We start from the raw sequence: 16,929 nt of genomic DNA, 5'->3' as shown, positions 1-16,929 counted from the left end.
CAATTAGCACTGGCTGCCCTGCTGAGTTTTATGGGCCCTGAGAGCCGTATAAAGCCTTCCCAGACGAGAGAGGTATATAAGTAAATAAATAATGAGCTGAATTTTCGATCAGAACCCAGGCCTCTGCCCTCAGCATCCAGAGCTTTCTCCGAGACCCTGGAGTCTTGCCTCTGCACAGATTAGATCTTAATGAAGGCTTGTTTTCAGCCCCTGACACTCTTAGGCTGCCCCAAGCTAGAAGAGAGCCTGCTGCGGGGGGGGGGGGGGTGGGGGGGGGCAGGGGGGGCCCAGGTATGGGACTGACTGAGCCTGCAGCACTGAGCTCTGGACACGCATGTGGCTTTGGGGGCACTGTTGGGGGGAGGGGGGACACCGGGCCTCACCTTGGTCAGCTGGTCCCCCTCTCGCCAGAAGCAGAAGCCTGAGCAGAGGGTCTCCCCGCGCCTGTATGCTGGTGTCTCGGGGTGCGTGGGCAGTGTAACGGACCTCAGCGCGATGACATAGGGGTCCCTGGAGCCGACAAAGGGCAGAGAGGGGCACACAAGGAGGTGAGGGCCTGCTGTTCCCAGCTCCGGCTCCAGAGCCCCCTCCACTCAGACATTCTCACCAGAGTCTAAGGCCCATAAACTCTTAAAGGCCCGAGGCCTGGCTCTGGACCAGGCTAGAGAGAGGAGGCACCTGTGGGTCAGCAGCCCTGAATCTGCCAGGAGCCAGCCTGGCTTTACTGTACATCTTCTGGAAAAGCCCCTCCACTGCAGCCACTCGAAGGAGTCACATACTTTGGGATTTCATGCTTCATTCTTCTGCGCTTGTCTCTAGCGGAAGTGATGCCGACTATCCTGACGCAGCTGGCAGGCAGCCTTCCCACTTTTCAGCCAACATGGCGCCCTCAGGGGGTGAGGCCAAGGAGGTGGCCACATGAGCAAGGGCCTGTCCACGACCGGGGCGAGGCAGCCTCACCACCCCAGGGACACAGGCCACCCCACCTTAGAGCACAAGCGGCCAGAGGGGAGATGTGTCCCCTTGTCCTCCACTCTACCCACAGCAAGGCCACGGCAGCCCAGAAAAGCCAAGTGGTGCCTGAAGTCCGCAGCGGGCAGAAAGCAGAGCTCTGAGGCTAAGCTGACGCCCCCTCCCGGGTGGGGGTTAACAAGCCCCGCCCGCCTCCTACCTCAGCAGGCGGACACCCACCCGTTGTCGCACGGCTTCCGCCGAGAGGCCAGGATCACAAAGTCCTGGGGCTTGGCGTCACCGCCAAGGGCAGGGCTGATGACATGGTAGATGGCATCATCCTCATCCACCTGCTGCACTAGCTCCACGCTCCTGTAGGGAGGACGAGAGATCAGGGTTCAAGGGAGTCACACTGGCCCAGGCTTTCCCATGCCGCAGCCTTCTTGAGCAGATGTCTGGGGGACTTTACCACCTACATTGCTCAGCAGGGACCACAGGAGGGCAGAAAGGCCAGGCCAAGCTGCCCATGAACACACACACACACACGCACGCACAGGAGCTCACACAGACGCGTCCACAGGCAAATGCACACGCATACAGACATGGGAACAAAGACATGCACACCTGTGAGCGTACACACATGCACAGACACACAGATATCCACCAGTGCACACACACACCACGGTGTCTGTACATGTCTGCAGGTGTACACGCCCGCACCGATGTGGGACAGTTTACTGGTTGTGAGCACCTGCCATGTGTCAGGCATTGCTCTAAGAGCTTTCCATGCACTGTGTCCTTGAATCCACAGCGACCCATGCAGGAGGTGCTCTCAGTATCCCTACACATGAGGGGCTGACTCAGAAAATAACCTGCCCACAGCCACAAAGCCATTCAGGCTGAGATGTGCTCGTACTGGCAGGTGCCAGAATTCCACCCCTTGGGCCCGGGCATGCTGCACATATGTGTCCAGGTACGCACGCAGAGGCTTACACCAACACACGTGCACACACACAAGGACATCCACACAGAAACACACACGACCATGTCCAAACCCACCACTCTCTGCCTTGCTCTCTCACTCACCTTCAGAGGCCATCGGTGGGGTGGGAGGAAGCAGCTAGGGGTTCCCTTTCCCCTTGGGACACTCTCCCCACCAATCCCACCAAGGGTCAAGATCTGGCCTGGCCTTCAAGGCCCACGCCAGCCTGCCTCCTCCAAGAAGTCTTCCTATCGTAGGCCCAACACCCCCAACATCCACCACCAAATCACCTCCCGGCTTTGTAGAATGTCACTGCCAACAGGCCTGGGGTCACCTAGACCAAAGCTTTTTTTTTTTTTTTTTAAACAACAGCCTTTTTTCGCACCAAAACCTTAAACAGAAAGCCTGTGTAGAAAGAGCCACAAGTAGGCCCACGCTGGTGACTTACATGGGAGTTGAAAGGGGAAGGCAATTGGTCAAAACTCAATTTGCCAAACCTACAGACCCTCCCTATGGAGATGCTCAGGAATACAGGCTCCTCATAAGCAGCCAATTGGAGAAATGATCAAAGAACTCCCCAAAGTAAGGTGTTGGCACAACAGAAAATGCCTTTAAAGGGATTTGAAAAAATACCAGTTTCAACTTTAACATTCTCATATTAAACACTGAAATTTTGGCTATTTTCCTAAGAACAGATTTCTCTTCCTTGGTTAAATTCAGGAAGAAAATATTCGCCTGAAGAATCAGTAAATTCAGGGAACAAATGTATTCACAGGAATAACATTTATATTCAGTAACTCACTACATTCAAAAATAACATATGCATGCACATATCCATAAGAAGAGCTGGCAAACTGGGTGAATTCATCAAATCGGCCATTCCTTTAGTTACCCTGAGTCTGGGAAGGGGCCCACCTGCCCCCTCAGCGTTCTACCCCCCACCCCAAGTGGTCCCTGAGCCTTCTTTGGGGACACAGGACCCCACAGAACACGGTTTGAAAATCACTGATCTATGCAGAGTGCAGGTGCGTGACCCACACTTCAAGTACCCATTTTAAGAAGAGGGAAACTGAGACCTAGAAAGGAAGTGACTTTGCCTGAGGTCACACAGCCAGTTGGGCCAGAAAGCGGATTTAAACCCAGGCCTCCAACTCCAATTCCAGGCTCAGTCCCTTCCCTGAGGGCTCAGAACGCCCTTGACTCTGACACCCACCCAACGCATGTCTGTAATTCCCGCCCGCCCGCCCCGACGACGCCCAGTAGGGGCCAAGCATAATGGGGGATGGCTCAACAGAAGGACACCCCTGAAGGCCCACCTTCCCAACTGGCCTGAGAAAAGCACCCTGCCCCACTGGCACCTTGGCCCTCACCGGTAGTGCTTGTCCCACTCGGGCCTCCGAAGCAGGTCTGAGAGCAGCAGGAAGGCCTGGATTGTTTCCACCTGCACCAGCATCTCCATGTGGAAGGAGAGGAATTTGTCGTCCTCCAGGGTGTACAGGCGGACCTGCATGGGACAGAGGGCGGCCTCGTTCCTGCACCACCTCCCCCGCCTATGCTGGGGGCGGGGGGCGGAGGGGGGCTGACTCCGATGCTGGAGGCCAGGGCTAGAAGCTCAAGGCTGCCACTGACTTGCTGTGTGACTGTAAAAAAGTGACTCAACCTCTCTGAACCTCAGTCCCATCCCCAAGAAAATGGGCTGTTGAGAGAATTCAGGACAGGTAGACAGGAGGGTATCCTACGAAACAATAACTGAGGCAACAATGGAGTAGATCCTTAGAGTCAGGCGCCCACTGAACCCCCTAATCTCACAGGTGGGGAAGTGACTCTCCCCAGGGCATGGGCAAAGCTCATGTTTTCCCTCAACCCATGCTTGTCCGCTGTCCCCATCCCTACAGGGAAGAAGGAGCAGAGAGAGGGAGGAAGCGGCAGGGCAGAGAGCAGCAGAGATGAGAGGTTGGGGGCAAGACGGTAGGCAGGCAGCAGAGGAAGATTTGTGGGTTCTCCACTCCAGGTCCTGTGGGAGCAGCGGTGTTTCTATAGCTGGGTTGGGTGCACGGTCTCATCCAAATCCTTTTAACAAATCCCCTTATGACATGAGTGCTTTGAGGGAATTGCTATTGCTTGCGATCAGTCGCCTCTGCTGGGTGGGTGGGGTCGGCTACCTGGTTGACCTCCGAGGACAGCACCCAGTTGTCCTTGGTCACGAGCATCTTCAGGGAGGAGACGTTGTTGTAGCTCAGGTACACCTGGAGAGAGCACACAGAGAAGCCTCACGCTCTCCCCTTGAGGGGCTCTGTGCTGAGGCCGTGCTGGACTGGGGGAAAGCACATCGAACTCTGAAGGCGGGTGGGTGCCGGGCCCTGGGCTTCGGGACAGGAGGCCCAGCCTTGGGCAGACTCACTGTGTGACCGTCTTCTCAGGGCCTCGGCTCCCTCGGCCAAACAGAGGGACAGGGGAAAGCCCTTTGCTAACTGTACCAGTCCTGAGGCACGACATAATATCCTGTCCCCTTCTGGACCACTTCCAAACCCACTCTGACGAGAAGGGAGAGTCAGGGTCCCCCCGCCCCCACCCTGGGCCTGAGAACTGTCCAATCAGAGCAGGACGTCTTCTTACCTGGTTGCTAGGGTCCCAGGGGACAGAGATGGGCATTTCTGTCTGTTTACAGGACACAATGTACTTCCTGGGAGAGGGGAAAAGACAACCATGGTCCCTTGGGAGCCCATGTCTCCCAGAAGACTTCACTCCCTGTGCTCAGCCCAGCAGGCTGGGAGGGACTCCTATCTGGCCAGGCAGACTAGCGAGCGGGACAACAGAAAAGAGCAGCTGGGACCATCCAGACTTGGTCACAAGTGGAGCTGGACCGGGCAGCGGGGAAGGGCGCCGGGTGCAGGCTCGGTGCCCCCACCCTTACTGAGCAGTCGGCTCTGCCTAAAGCAACTTCACCCTTGCGCCTCTGTGTCCTCCTCTGTACAGGGGACTGGGAGTCACATCTGCTTTACAGGGTCGCCATGAGGACACTGGTAGGTGCTCCACAGATGCACCCTTTTCCCATTAACGCAGATGGTGAACCCCAGTACATTTCCAGCACTTTCAGGTCGGTAAAGTGCTCTGACAGCAGAATCATTCACACCTGGCTGTGCATCTTGAGCACCTGTATCTCCTCTCAGGACCTTCCTTTTAAATGTTTATTTATTTATTGTGAGAGAAAGAGAGAGAGAGAGCAAGTGGGGGAGAGGCGGAGAGAGAGGGAGAGAGAGAGATTCCCAAGCTGGGTCCGCACTGTCAGTGCAGAGCACGATGCGGGGCTTGAACCCATGAACCGTGAGATCGTGACCTGAGCTGAAATCAAGAGTCAGACACTTAACTGAGCCACCCAGGTGCCCCAGAACCTTTCTTTCTTCGTCTGCCCGACAGGCATCAGAATCAAAGGAAGGAACACAGGATTCAGAATTGGCCAGACCCGGCCAGGTTCAAGTTCTCACTCTGCCCATCATTCCTATCTGTGTGCCCATGGCCACCTAACCCCTCTGTCCTCAGTGTCCTCGCCTGTACAATGGACCAGGAAGACTGCAGCGTAGTGAGGCTACGTGGATATAAAGGGCCCAGCCCAGTGCCCAGCACAGGGGCGGCACTGAAGAAATGCGAGTCCCCCGGGCCTGGGGAACAGGAAGACGGCCCTGAACCCGTGTCCCCTCCCTCCACCCAACCCACACTTGCCTGTCCAGTCGGATCTTCTTCCTGGCACTAGCCTCTCGGTACCGCCGCTCGCCATCCTGGGGAGAGACGCAGGGACGGACTACAATGCGGGCAACACAACCGGCTCGCACCCTCCTCCCCACTCCCCTTACCCTCTGCCCCTCCACGGGCCCAAGGAGGTCCTTCCGCCCTAAAATGGAGTTCAGGTCTCACCAGGGCAGCCAGAGTCAAGGCAACCTGGACAGCAAAGTGCCAAGTCTCTGAGCTCCAGCTCAGTCTGAGCTCAGAGGGTCTCAGGCTCTGAGCGACTTTGGGAACACCACCTGCCCTCGCTGGACCTCGATTTCCTCCTCTGCACCAGGGGATCCCCAAGGGCACTCACAGTGCTAGGAAGAAGCCACGTCTACCGAGCACTTGCTGCTACCAGGCCTCTTCTAAAGCACTTCCCAGGCAAAATTTCAAATAAGTCTCACAACAGCTCTCTGAAGTTGGGACTCATGTTATCCCCATTTCACAGAGGAGGAAACTGAGACACAGAAAGGTTGGTGGCTTGCCCAAGGCGGCAGGGGTAAGAAGCGGGGCCAGGAACAGAACCCTGATGGCCTGACCCGGAGCCCACCCTCTCACCCACTGCCTCTAATGTCCCCTCACTCGTGAGCATTAAATGGCGCAGTCCCTCATGTGCCGGTTCCTCCCCTCCCCCACCCCACCACTGTCAACTGCCCAGCGCCCAGCTGCGGGCAGCCAGTGCTCAGCCCTGTGAGGCCGGCGGGCAGGGTGGGGGACCTTCCCAGCGAGAGGGAGTGCTCCTCCAAGGTCACCCCAGGCCTCCCGGAAGCAAGCCGGGGACTGGCCCACAGGAGGCACAAGATCGCATTTTTTAAGAGACAGCCTTTGAGGGGCGCCTGGGTGGCGCAGTCGGTTAGGCGTCCGACTTTAGCCAGGTCACGATCTCGCGGTCCGTGAGTTCGAGCCCCGCGTCAGGCTCTGGGCTGATGGCTCGGAGACTGGAGCCTATTTCCGATTCTGTGTCTCCCTCTCTCTCTACCCCTCCCCCGTTCATGCTCTGTCTCTCTCTGTCCCAAAAATAAATAAAAACGTTGAAAAAAAAAATTAAAATTAAAAAAAAAAAAAAAAAAAAAGAGAGAGCCTTTGAACCCAAGCCCCTGACTCTCGTCCCTGTGCTTCTTGCTCTCCTGTCACCTCCTCGTAATGGTCACCATTTACGGAGTGCCTACAGGGCTCAGCCAGGCACAGGGTCAGTGTCCCTCAGCGCCCCACCCCCCCAACATCCCTGTGAGGCAGGGGTGTAGATACACCCACTTTACTGGCAGGGACCAGAAACTTGCAGAGGGCACCCAGTAGAACACGGAAGAGGAGAGTTTCAACCCACCTCTGCCCCCAAAGCCCGTGCTTTTCCAACCCTGCAGGCTCACGAATGCCTGTCAACACCTAACCATGAGCTAGGCCAAGGTGCCTGCCTTGCACAAGGGCATCTCCAGGGGCCACAAGGCACTCAGAGCTGGCTGTGCCCCAGCAGAGGGGCAGGGCTGAGCCCATCACTCCCGCACCACCCCCACTCTTGGGCAGAGAGGGAGGGGAGCTGGTGGCTGGGTAGGGTGCCACTCACCCCGGGCTGGGGCCGAATCCAGGGCAGAGTCCGAGGCTGGTCGTCCGCGTCTAGGACCACGAAGGTCATGAAGGCGCTGTTGATGTGCCGCCGTTGGGTCTCAGCACCCTGGCGGTAAGCCTCTACGCACACGCCCACCTCCATGCTGAGAGAGAGGGAGGGCTGCTTCCATGCTGGACAGACTTTCCTGAGCCCACGTCCCCTCCCCACCACACACGTGCGCATACGCACACATGCACCCACACACATGTGCACGCACACCTGTCCACGCCCCCACACCCCCTCACTTAGGAGGCTCTATGATCCCAGAATGTGGTCATTATGCAGAGGGGGAACCGAGGCCCAGAATAGGGCAATCACTGGGCCAAGGTCACACAGCAGTCTGGAAGAGAAGCTGGACTGGAAACAGGGCCTCACAGCTCCTGGTTCAGGGTTTTTTCCCCTGCACAGCCACAGGATGCGTGCTGGTCAGACTGTGAACAATGACAATGACAGTAGTAATAATCCCTCACTGAACATTCTCTCTGGCACGCCACCAGTAACGCTTCATGGAACGTTCACAGCTAGGATATAGTTGTGGTGAGCTCCATTTTACAGACAAAAGAACTGAAGCTCAGTGACGGTGAGAAACTTGCCTAAAGTCCAGCCTTTACAGCCAGTAAGGAGCGAGCCAAACTCGAACCCCGGGAGCCTGGCATCCTCACTTTTAACAACTACACGATGATCTTTGAAATCACCAACAAAGACAGATATTTAAAGTAAGCTTTCTTGGAGGTGGCAGGATTCATTCCAAATTAAGGGCTCTGGGACCTAATTGCTGTTTTAGGGAAAAGGTAGGGATGGATTTCACAAATGAGAGAACACTGGCCCTGTGATCTGAGCATGCACAGCATGGCAGGCCCAAAGGCAGGGGCTGGGAAGAGAGACAGAGACAGAGAGCATAGGATGCGATCCCGAGACAGCAAGAGGCACAGGGCTGGGGCATCCAGAGGAGGGAACAGCAGAGCCGAAACGCGGTCATGGTGAAGGGGCCCAGCAGCCGGGCAGGGTTTAGACCTCACAGGCCTCGTCTACAAGGGGAAGCGTCCCTGGCAGCTTTGCAATTGGGCCCCTTCTTGGGTCAGGAAGAACCCTCAGCCCCCAGGAGGCCCCGGTCCCTCCCCTTACCTATGCTTGAAGGCGTTGTTGACGATGGCCTTGAGCACCAGGCGGTCCCCAACCTGGGAGGGGCCCCGGAAGTGGAACATCTCAATGGTCTTCAGCGTAGGGTGGGCTCGGCACAGCCGGCTGGGGGCGGGGAGACAGGACAAAAGCCCCCTCGGTGTTTCAGCCACGGGCTTGGGCCAGACTCTCCCCCTGCCCCATCCACAGACCCAGCCCAGAATCACATGCACTGCCCTCTGGCCCCCCACTCCCACCTGGCCCAGGACACTTCTGCCCAGAAGAACAGAACTAAAGTCCCCTTTCATAGCTTAGAACAGTCAGGTCTATGTGCACTCAAGCAGCTGAGCTTGAGGGGACAGAAGAAAGAACAGGGCTTGGGGCAAGTCCCTTCCCCATTTTCCTTCAACCTCTACGCCCAGCACCTGCTGTTTCTACTACCTAACACCCCCCTCCCGGTTCCCAAAGCTACTTGTCACTCAAGGCCCAGCTGAAGAGCTCTCCTCCAGGAAGCCTGCCGTGACTATCTGCGCTGTGAACTTATTCTGAGATCTTATCACACACATAGATAGGGCTGCCCAAAATGGCATTGCATATGTGCTGTGTCCCACAGGGTAAGCACAGGGGAGGGGCCGTTGGAGCCAGGCTCTTTAGAGGTGAGGGTTAATCCCCCTGGCTGAGGAAGACACTCCCCGCAAATACAAAGTCATGCAGGTACTAGGGCATCAGTCGGGGAATGTCCATTATCATAACTATAAAAAAGACCCCAATATTTAGAGAAGAACAAGCCCCAGACAAGTGCAGAGATTACAGAAGAAGGAAGGAATTATTTTCACCCGTAGGGAGAAGGGAACCGTTAAGAGAGGCTTCCTGGATTTTAGCAGACCAAAAGTAGCGGCGAAGTGGCATGGAGGCAGGTTAGAGCAGGAGCAAAGGCAGAGGCTGGGAATTCCGGGAGGGGGTGGGGAAGGGCAAATGGCTTGACGTGCACCTGGGGGCCTAAGATACAAGAAGACAGCAGGCAGGGCCAGGTCAAGGGGAGGCCCTAGCTCCAAGGGGCTTGGCATTTCCAATGTAGGCGGTGGGACTGTGGGTTGTTGTTTTTTTTTAACTTTTTCTTTAATGCTTATTTATTTTCGAGAGACAGAGCACACGCAGGGGAGGGGCAGAGAGAGAGGGAGACGCAGAATCCAAAGCAGGCTCCAGGCTCTCATCTATCAGCACAGAGCTGGATGCGGGGCTCGAACCCACAAACCATGAGATCGTGACCTGAGCCGAAGTCAGTGCTTAACCGACTGAGCCACCCGGGTGACCCTGGGTTTTTTTTTTTTAAGACAAGGAAGGAAAGGCCAGCTCACAGAAAACCACTCCCTAACAGAACAGCCAAGCTCCTGAAGCCTTGAATGCCAATGCCAAGCTGGGGGTTCCCACCCCTCCCGCCCAGAGGGAGCTGGCCAAGGGAAGAAGGGAGAGAAAGGAAGGGAAGCAGAGGCAGCACACTCTCCCCTCACCTGGCTGCGATGGTGGCCACGTTCTCCATCCAGGCCATGATCTGGCCCCCAAAGGTATTGCCTTGGTGATTGGCATGGGGGGGCAGCACCAGCTCCACGCTCTCCACGCGGGTCTTCTCGGCCGGCACCATGCAGCTGCAGTCTCTACTCTCCAGATCTGACCGGGAAGGACAGAGGGAGGGGACGTGGGAAGGGGAGAAGTTCCCAAGGGCAGACCCTCCCACTGGGCAAACGCAGGGGCCCCGCCACCAGCACGATCTCTGTCATCCAGATTCTTTTACTGGCTCAGCACCACGTGCGCTGGCCCTGGGTGAGGAACAGGAGGACACGGGACAGGGGAGAGGAGGCTGTCTCGGGGCAGTGGGCGGGACACCCACTTTGAGAGAAGACACACCTGGGTCTGAACCTCAGGTTCAGGTTGTGTGACCCGGGCCAGCCAAGTAAGCCTCTCTGAACCTGTGTCCTCAGCTGTGAAGGGGCAGATGTCAAACCCAGCCCATCAGGGTCATGCAGATGGAGTATGGTCGTGACCCGAGAGTGCTTGGCACCGCAGTCAGGAGACAGACTCTCAAAAGGATAGTTCTTCCCTCCCTCGGCCCCGACAGGCCCTGTCCCTCTGGGGCGATGGCATCAGGAGATCCTCAGCAGGAGAGGCCAGAGAGTGGGCAGGGCCCCGCGGGTCAGAGGAGCAGATACTGATATGACCCCCACCCGCCCAACTCAAAGAGGTGCCAGGGAGAGACTTGTCAGGGAGGGCCCACCAGGTGAAGCTGCATGGCCCGCCAAGGGCCCAGATGCCAGGCTAAGGCATCTGGACTAACCTTTGTGTGGAAGGGCTAGCAGGACAAGAGGGATTTAGGAGGGCTGCAGTGGATCGGTGGCCCTGGGGAATCTCAATGACAGTAGGAAGAGCTGGGAGCCCCCCCGCCCAAGCCATAGCCCCCAGACCTTGCATACATAAGGCACACAGAACTCAGAGCCCCTCTCACTGCTTGACTGAGGCAGCTGGTTGCACCTGCTCTCTTCCACCCTGGGCGGCTGGACCACTTTGAACTGTCCTATAATGAATTGCCTCCTTTAGGTTTCAAGGAAGACTCCACGTCCTAACGCTCTGGAGACTGGTGAGTGAATCCAAGGTTACCCCTCTGGGCCTTTGCCCAGCCTGTGCTCTCTGTCAGGAAAACCTTTCCCTATCTCTCCATCTGTCAAAATCCTCCTCGTCCACAGGGGATCTTTGTGTGCTGGTATAGAACAATCTCCAACATGTACTTTCAAGGGGAAGGAAGGAAGATACAGAACAGTATGTTCTGTATGTTCCCTTTTGGGTAAAAAGAGAGGGCTAAATAATACACAGCATGCTTAAATATGCAGGGAATCTTCTGGAAAGATCTCCCAAAATGAGTAACTGGAGGGAGCCTGGGTTCTGGGTGGGAGAGAGTCTTGCTTTTATTCTATATTTATATCTATATGATTTATGTATATATGTGTATATATCTATGTGTGTATATCTATGTGTTCATATATATATGTGCTTTAAAAAAAAAAAAACAACCTACAGTCTTCAAGGCCACGCTCAACAGTACCTTCCCCAACACGTTTTGGATAACAAAGGGTTTTTCCTGATGTCCTAATCCTATCTTCACGGCTCCCGGGAGCTGAGCAAGAGGCCCAAAAAGACCCTTCCCTGAAGCAGACTTTGAAGCAAGAGGGCCATCAGGAGAGCGAGTGGACGTTCCAAGGAGACTCCCTTCCTCCCTCTGCCCACTGGGGGCCTGGGACAGAGGGGGCATGTAGCATGCCAGCTGCCCTCCCCACCCACGGCCGCTCACCATCCTGAATGACGCAGTTGGCCAGGAGGTCCTTGATGGTGTCCGCGTAGAGCAGCCGCATGCGCCGCCGTTCAGCCGCCACACTGTGCTCGGTCTTCTCCTCCTCCGTCTGCGGCGTGGTCTGCTTCAGCTTCACCTGTGGGCGGGGGTTGGCACGGGGGGTGCTCAGGACGGGTTTCCTGAAACAGCAGGAGTGCCTGTGCCCCAGCATCGTCACACACTTGGGGCGGCTGGGTAGCTACAAGTCTTCGTGCCCTCTTTGTCCCCATCTTCCTGTTTCCGTGGTGACTGATATATCACTTTCACCCTCCAAATGCCCCAGTCCCATTTCTTGGGCAAAGGCATCCAGGACTAGGGGCATCTATAGGACGTGTGAGGGAATGATGAGGCCTGAAGAATCCCCGTGTGAGACACACAGGAGTAGGTGGGGAAGAGGAGAGAGGGAAGGAAGGTGCCTGGGGTCCGAACACAGGTAGGGGAAGCCGCCTCTGGGGGCTGTGGATTCCCTGAAGCACCCCCACCTGCACCCCTCGGTCAGTCCCCAGCCTCACCACCCTGGTCCTGGCCGGCCTTGACAAGCACCCGGGTGGTCCAGCCGCATTGTGCAGCCGGGGATAGCCCCCACCTTGGAGAGTTCCCGGTGGGCCACAAAGGTGGCCAAGGCCTTGCACACGTTCCACTGCTTCTCGGAGCACAGGTCCTCAGAGGCCACCTGGATGCCCACCTGGAGAGGAAGAAAGGGTGGGAGGAGTGAGGAGGGGAGAAACAGAGCTCCCGACCTGAGGTTGCACAGCTCAACGAGACAGGAAGTCCCACCCCAGGCCAGACCTCATATTCTTCTATCACTTACTGAGTCTAGACAGCCAGAAACCTGGGATAGGTTCTGATTCTACCCCTGGATCCCTGGAAAGCCTTGGGCAAGTCACTTCCCTTCTCTGGTCCTTGGCTTCCTCATCTATAAAATGGGCGTGAGCATGGGGATGCCTGGCTGGCTCAGCCGGTAGAGCATGTGACTCTTAATCTCGGGGTCATGAGTTCAAGCCCCACATTGGGCATGGAGCCTGCTTAAAATATGAATGAATGAATGAATGAGGGAGTGAATGAATGCAATGGGAGTGAGCATACCTACCCTGACAGGGTTACAGAGGGAATGAAAATGAGACTGAACCTAGCAAAGGACTTAAAGTAGGTAAAACGTTGGCTACATTGAAAAGACAGACATCTGGGGGGCACCCAGGGCATACCCAGAGGCAGTCAGGACTCTGCTGCCCCAGCCTCAGTGGCCCAGCTGGGGGACATGGCCTGAGCCTGGCGTCCACAGGTGGGAAATACAGTCGCTCCCCCAAAGCTCACAGAGCCCTGTGCATCACTTAAGAACCCTGCAGCATAGGACTCATGTTCCCATTTCACAGATGGGGAGACAGAGGCTATGGGAGGTAAGCTAACGGACTGCAGTTCAGGCTCTCCCTACTCCAGTCCTGCTGCCTCCAGGGTCAGGCATGGCAGCTGCCTTCCCTGCTTTCCCGTGACCACCTGGCTGCTGAAGAGAGTCTTAGGTTAAGGGTGAAGACCAAGGAGACTGGAAGTCAGTCTCACATTGGAATCTACGTGACCTGGTGACCTGGGACAAGCCTCTTCCCCTCCCTGGGCCTCAGTTTCACTTCTGTGCTAGGGGGTATTGGACAGGAAGATCCTTAGGATCCCCCAGCCCTGCCAGCTGTTTCAAAACTCTGCTGCCTCGACCAGGGCTCTGCGGGTGTGAGTGTGGCCAGGCTGAGGGCTGAGTAGGGAGAAGAGGTAGAAAACCTACCCACCCACCTACCCACCCCTAGGCAGCACCCACCCCACACACCTCCATGCTAGAGTTGAAGGCCCGGTTCACCTTGGCCTTGATATTCACCACTTGTCCGACACTGGGGAGAGAAGCGCAGGAGGTGAGCCTTCCACTGGGGATAGAGTGAGGGAAGGGAGGCCCCAGATACTTGCAGGGCCTCTGCTGAAGGCAACTGGCAGACAAATGTCATGGCTTACGGAGCTCACATCGGCAATGTCACCGAGTCCTCAAAGCAAGCTGGCAAGATAGTGTTAGTACCTTGTTGTACCGGTGGGAGAGTGGAGGCTGAGAGAGGGGGCGTGGTTTCACTCATCTCCCCCTTGTCCAGTGAATGCTCAAGCTTCTTTTTGCTTGTGGCTCCACAGTCCCCTCTTCAGGGAACCTGCCCCCACCCAAAGCCCGATATGGTTCATCCTCCCAACACTTCAACAGAGGGGGCCTCTGTCTCCCCCACAATCCTTAAGCTCCACTGGGGCAAGGATCACATCTGCTTTGCTCACCATTGACTTCAAGGCCTAGCACACCTCACAGGGTAGGTCCTCCATAGACAGTGGCCTACTGAATGAACGCATCCCACATCTGCTGAATGCCTATACGCGCAAGGGACTATAAACAAGGGGTGGGAAGGAAAATGGGAACATTTCAAGAATGCTTATGATGTCCCAAGCATTACCTCACTAGAGTCTCCAAATAAGCTTGACAAGCTTACATTAGAGTGGATTGAACACCCGAGAGGGTAAGCCATTTGCCCAAGGTCACCCAGCTAAAAAGTGACGGAGTCAGGGTTCTAGACTGTTCTGTTGACTACACTGGCCCCACCTTTTCCAGGTGCAGTCTGTCCCTCTGGAATAATTCCCATGTCCAGATGAACAGTCAGACTCCCTAGAGGGGCCACCTCACCTGCTGTGTGTCTGACCGGAGGCACAGAGTGTGCCCAGCTGATAGCCTATGAGGAGGAAGCAGAGGCTGGGGTGACCTTGAGCAAGTCCTTTCACCTCTCTGTGCCTGGGCCACAAACATGGACAGCACAGGGCTAATTTCTTTCCCAAAGGCACAGCCTCTTCCCCAAGGCTAGGAAGGGTCCCTTCCAAGGGGACTGCCTGTCAAGGGGTGGCAGTGGACAAGAGCCACAAAGGCCTGGGCTCCAGCCAAGCTCTACTGTGACTGTCACACTACTGAGTCATGTGACCTGGGATGAGTCACTTTGCCTCTCTGAGCCTATCTCCTTGTCTGTAAAGTACAGAGAAGGCGTGACTACTGAGGGTCAGGCTAGAGGAGGTAAGACAGAGCCGGTGCCGGGAGCTCCGTGAATAACAGGAGCTCACGTGTGCCAAGGACTTGTCCATTTCTGTTCATGTTGTTAGCGGTCCTAACTGGTCCCCGTGGAAGGGACTGTCGTTTTTTGGAGATGCGTGCTGACATATGGAGGGATGAGTGTCATGATGTCTGCAACTTACTTTCAAATAGTTCAGAAAAAAACAGAGAGAAGTCTGTGTATTTACTTATCCATATATAGATAACGCATATGTAGCAAAAAAATGTTAATTCTTGAATCTCGCTGGTGGTGATCACTGCACTATGCAACTTTTCTATAACTTTGAAAGTTTTCATTATAAGAAATTGGGAAAAAAAAATTCCATGATCCCTGAAATAAAAATAACAGTCTATTTTCTGTGGTGCTAAAAAAAAAGAGAGAGATTTGTGTCTCTTCTTCATCCCCCTCCTCCTCCTCCCCCCCCCTCCTATTCATCCTCCTCCTCTTTCCTCTCTTTCTCCTCCCCCTCCTCCTCAGCCCCCAACTACCCCCCTCCTCCCCCCTCCTCCATCTCCAAAGCCAAGCAGACACCCATTTGGACTCCTGACCTTTTCTTCCTTCCCGACTCTCTTCCATCCCACAGCTCAAGCCAAAACCGGCTCCTTCCCCAGGGTCACTCCTTCCCCAGGGCCACTGCCCAACTTCCTCGGGGGCCACCTTAAGCCTCCAGCCCCCCAACACTCCCTCCAGGTGATCTTCACATCACGGAGGCAGCTCCCACAAACAAGTCTGAGCCCCATTCAAGCCCTTCCCCAGGACCAATTTACTGTCAAGGGACAGAGGAGCATGTTAAATGACACCACAGTGATGCTAACAGCAAAACCCGGATGACGGAGAACTAAGAGGGCAGATGACCAGGAGAGAGATGGTGAGGGGACAGGGTGCTGGGGGGAGGCGTAGCACCTATAGATAAAAAAAAAGACTTGAGGGACACAGCAATCAGTTGCAACCTTATTTGTATCTAGGCTTGGACAACAAAAATAACCGTAAAGCAAAACAAAATGAAAACAGGGGCGCCTGGGTGGCTCAGTTGGTTACGACTTCGACTCTTGATTTCAGCTCAGGTCATGATCTCATGGTTTGTGAGATCAAGCCCCACGTCAGGCTCTGCACGGACAGCGCGGAGCCTGCTTGGGATTCTCTGTCTCTGCCCCGGGCTCCCTTGCACTCGCTCGCTCTGTCTCTCTCTCTCTCTCTCTCAAAATAAATAAAACTTTAAAAAATAGAGTAATAGGGGTGCCTGGGTGGCTCAGTTGGTTGAGCGTCTGACTTCAGCTCGGGTCATGATCTGGCAGTTCCCCGCGTCGGGCTCCATGCTGACAGCCGGAGCCTGGGAGCCTGCTTTGGATTCTGTGTCTCCCTATCTCTCTGCCCCTTCCCTGCTCACACTCTATCTCTCAACAATAAATAAATGTTAAAAGAAAAAAAAGTTTTTAATAGAATACTAAATTTTTAAAATGGAAAAAAACAAAAGCAGTTCCTACCACTTAGAGATACATTTTGAAATATTTTTATTTATTTTTTTTTTAAATTTTTTTTTCAACGTTTATTTATTTTTGGGACAGAGAGAGACAGAGCATGAACGGGGGAGGGGCAGAGAGAGAGGGAGACACAGAATCGGAAACTGGCTCCAGGCTCCGAGCCATCAGCCCAGAGTCCAACGCGGGGCTCGAACTCCCGGACCGCGAGATCGTGACCTGGCTGAAGTCGGACGCTTAACCGACTGCGCCACCCAGGCGCCCCTTATTTTGAAATATTTTTAAATGGCAAAAACAAAAACAAACAAACAAACAAAACAACTTCTCCAGTTTTCCTCAGGTGCAGCCAGGCCTCTCCTGACCACCAACCATGCTCCTGACCCCATCCCCAGCTTGCCCTCCTTCCCAGCATCCTCTCTGGCTTGCCCTTCCACCCACATCCTCCTCGGCCCAGACTCACCTTCACTCTCTGAGTCCTGTGGCGGGTCCACCCGCCATGCATGCCCACTCCCCACCCCCAGCCCTCTCCTCCCTAGCTC

The 16,929-nt window shown here is 55.3% G+C and overlaps 1 protein-coding gene across 2 annotated transcripts in view; it reads right to left on the bottom strand.

The window, feature by feature from the left end:
* ACOT11 (acyl-CoA thioesterase 11) overlaps positions 1 to 16,929 on the bottom strand; it is a 53,435-nt gene that overhangs the window by 4,711 nt on the left and 31,795 nt on the right. For both annotated transcript variants that reach the window (XM_043575072.1, XM_043575071.1), the window contains exons 4-15: positions 13,616 to 13,676; positions 12,389 to 12,487; positions 11,764 to 11,899; positions 9,935 to 10,091; positions 8,430 to 8,549; positions 7,263 to 7,407; positions 5,654 to 5,709; positions 4,550 to 4,616; positions 4,096 to 4,179; positions 3,304 to 3,437; positions 1,192 to 1,323; positions 384 to 510 (exon numbers count right to left, since the gene is read on the bottom strand). In XM_043575072.1, coding sequence (XP_043431007.1) covers positions 384 to 510; positions 1,192 to 1,323; positions 3,304 to 3,437; positions 4,096 to 4,179; positions 4,550 to 4,616; positions 5,654 to 5,709; positions 7,263 to 7,407; positions 8,430 to 8,549; positions 9,935 to 10,091; positions 11,764 to 11,899; positions 12,389 to 12,487; positions 13,616 to 13,676 — 1,318 coding nt within the window. The remainder of the gene's footprint in view (positions 1 to 383; positions 511 to 1,191; positions 1,324 to 3,303; positions 3,438 to 4,095; positions 4,180 to 4,549; positions 4,617 to 5,653; positions 5,710 to 7,262; positions 7,408 to 8,429; positions 8,550 to 9,934; positions 10,092 to 11,763; positions 11,900 to 12,388; positions 12,488 to 13,615; positions 13,677 to 16,929) is intronic.

The sequence above is a fragment of the Prionailurus bengalensis genome, chromosome C1 (genome assembly GCF_016509475.1).
Source record: "Prionailurus bengalensis isolate Pbe53 chromosome C1, Fcat_Pben_1.1_paternal_pri, whole genome shotgun sequence".
NCBI lineage: Eukaryota > Metazoa > Chordata > Mammalia > Carnivora > Felidae > Prionailurus > Prionailurus bengalensis.
This window is presented reverse-complemented; position numbering and strand designations above follow the sequence as displayed.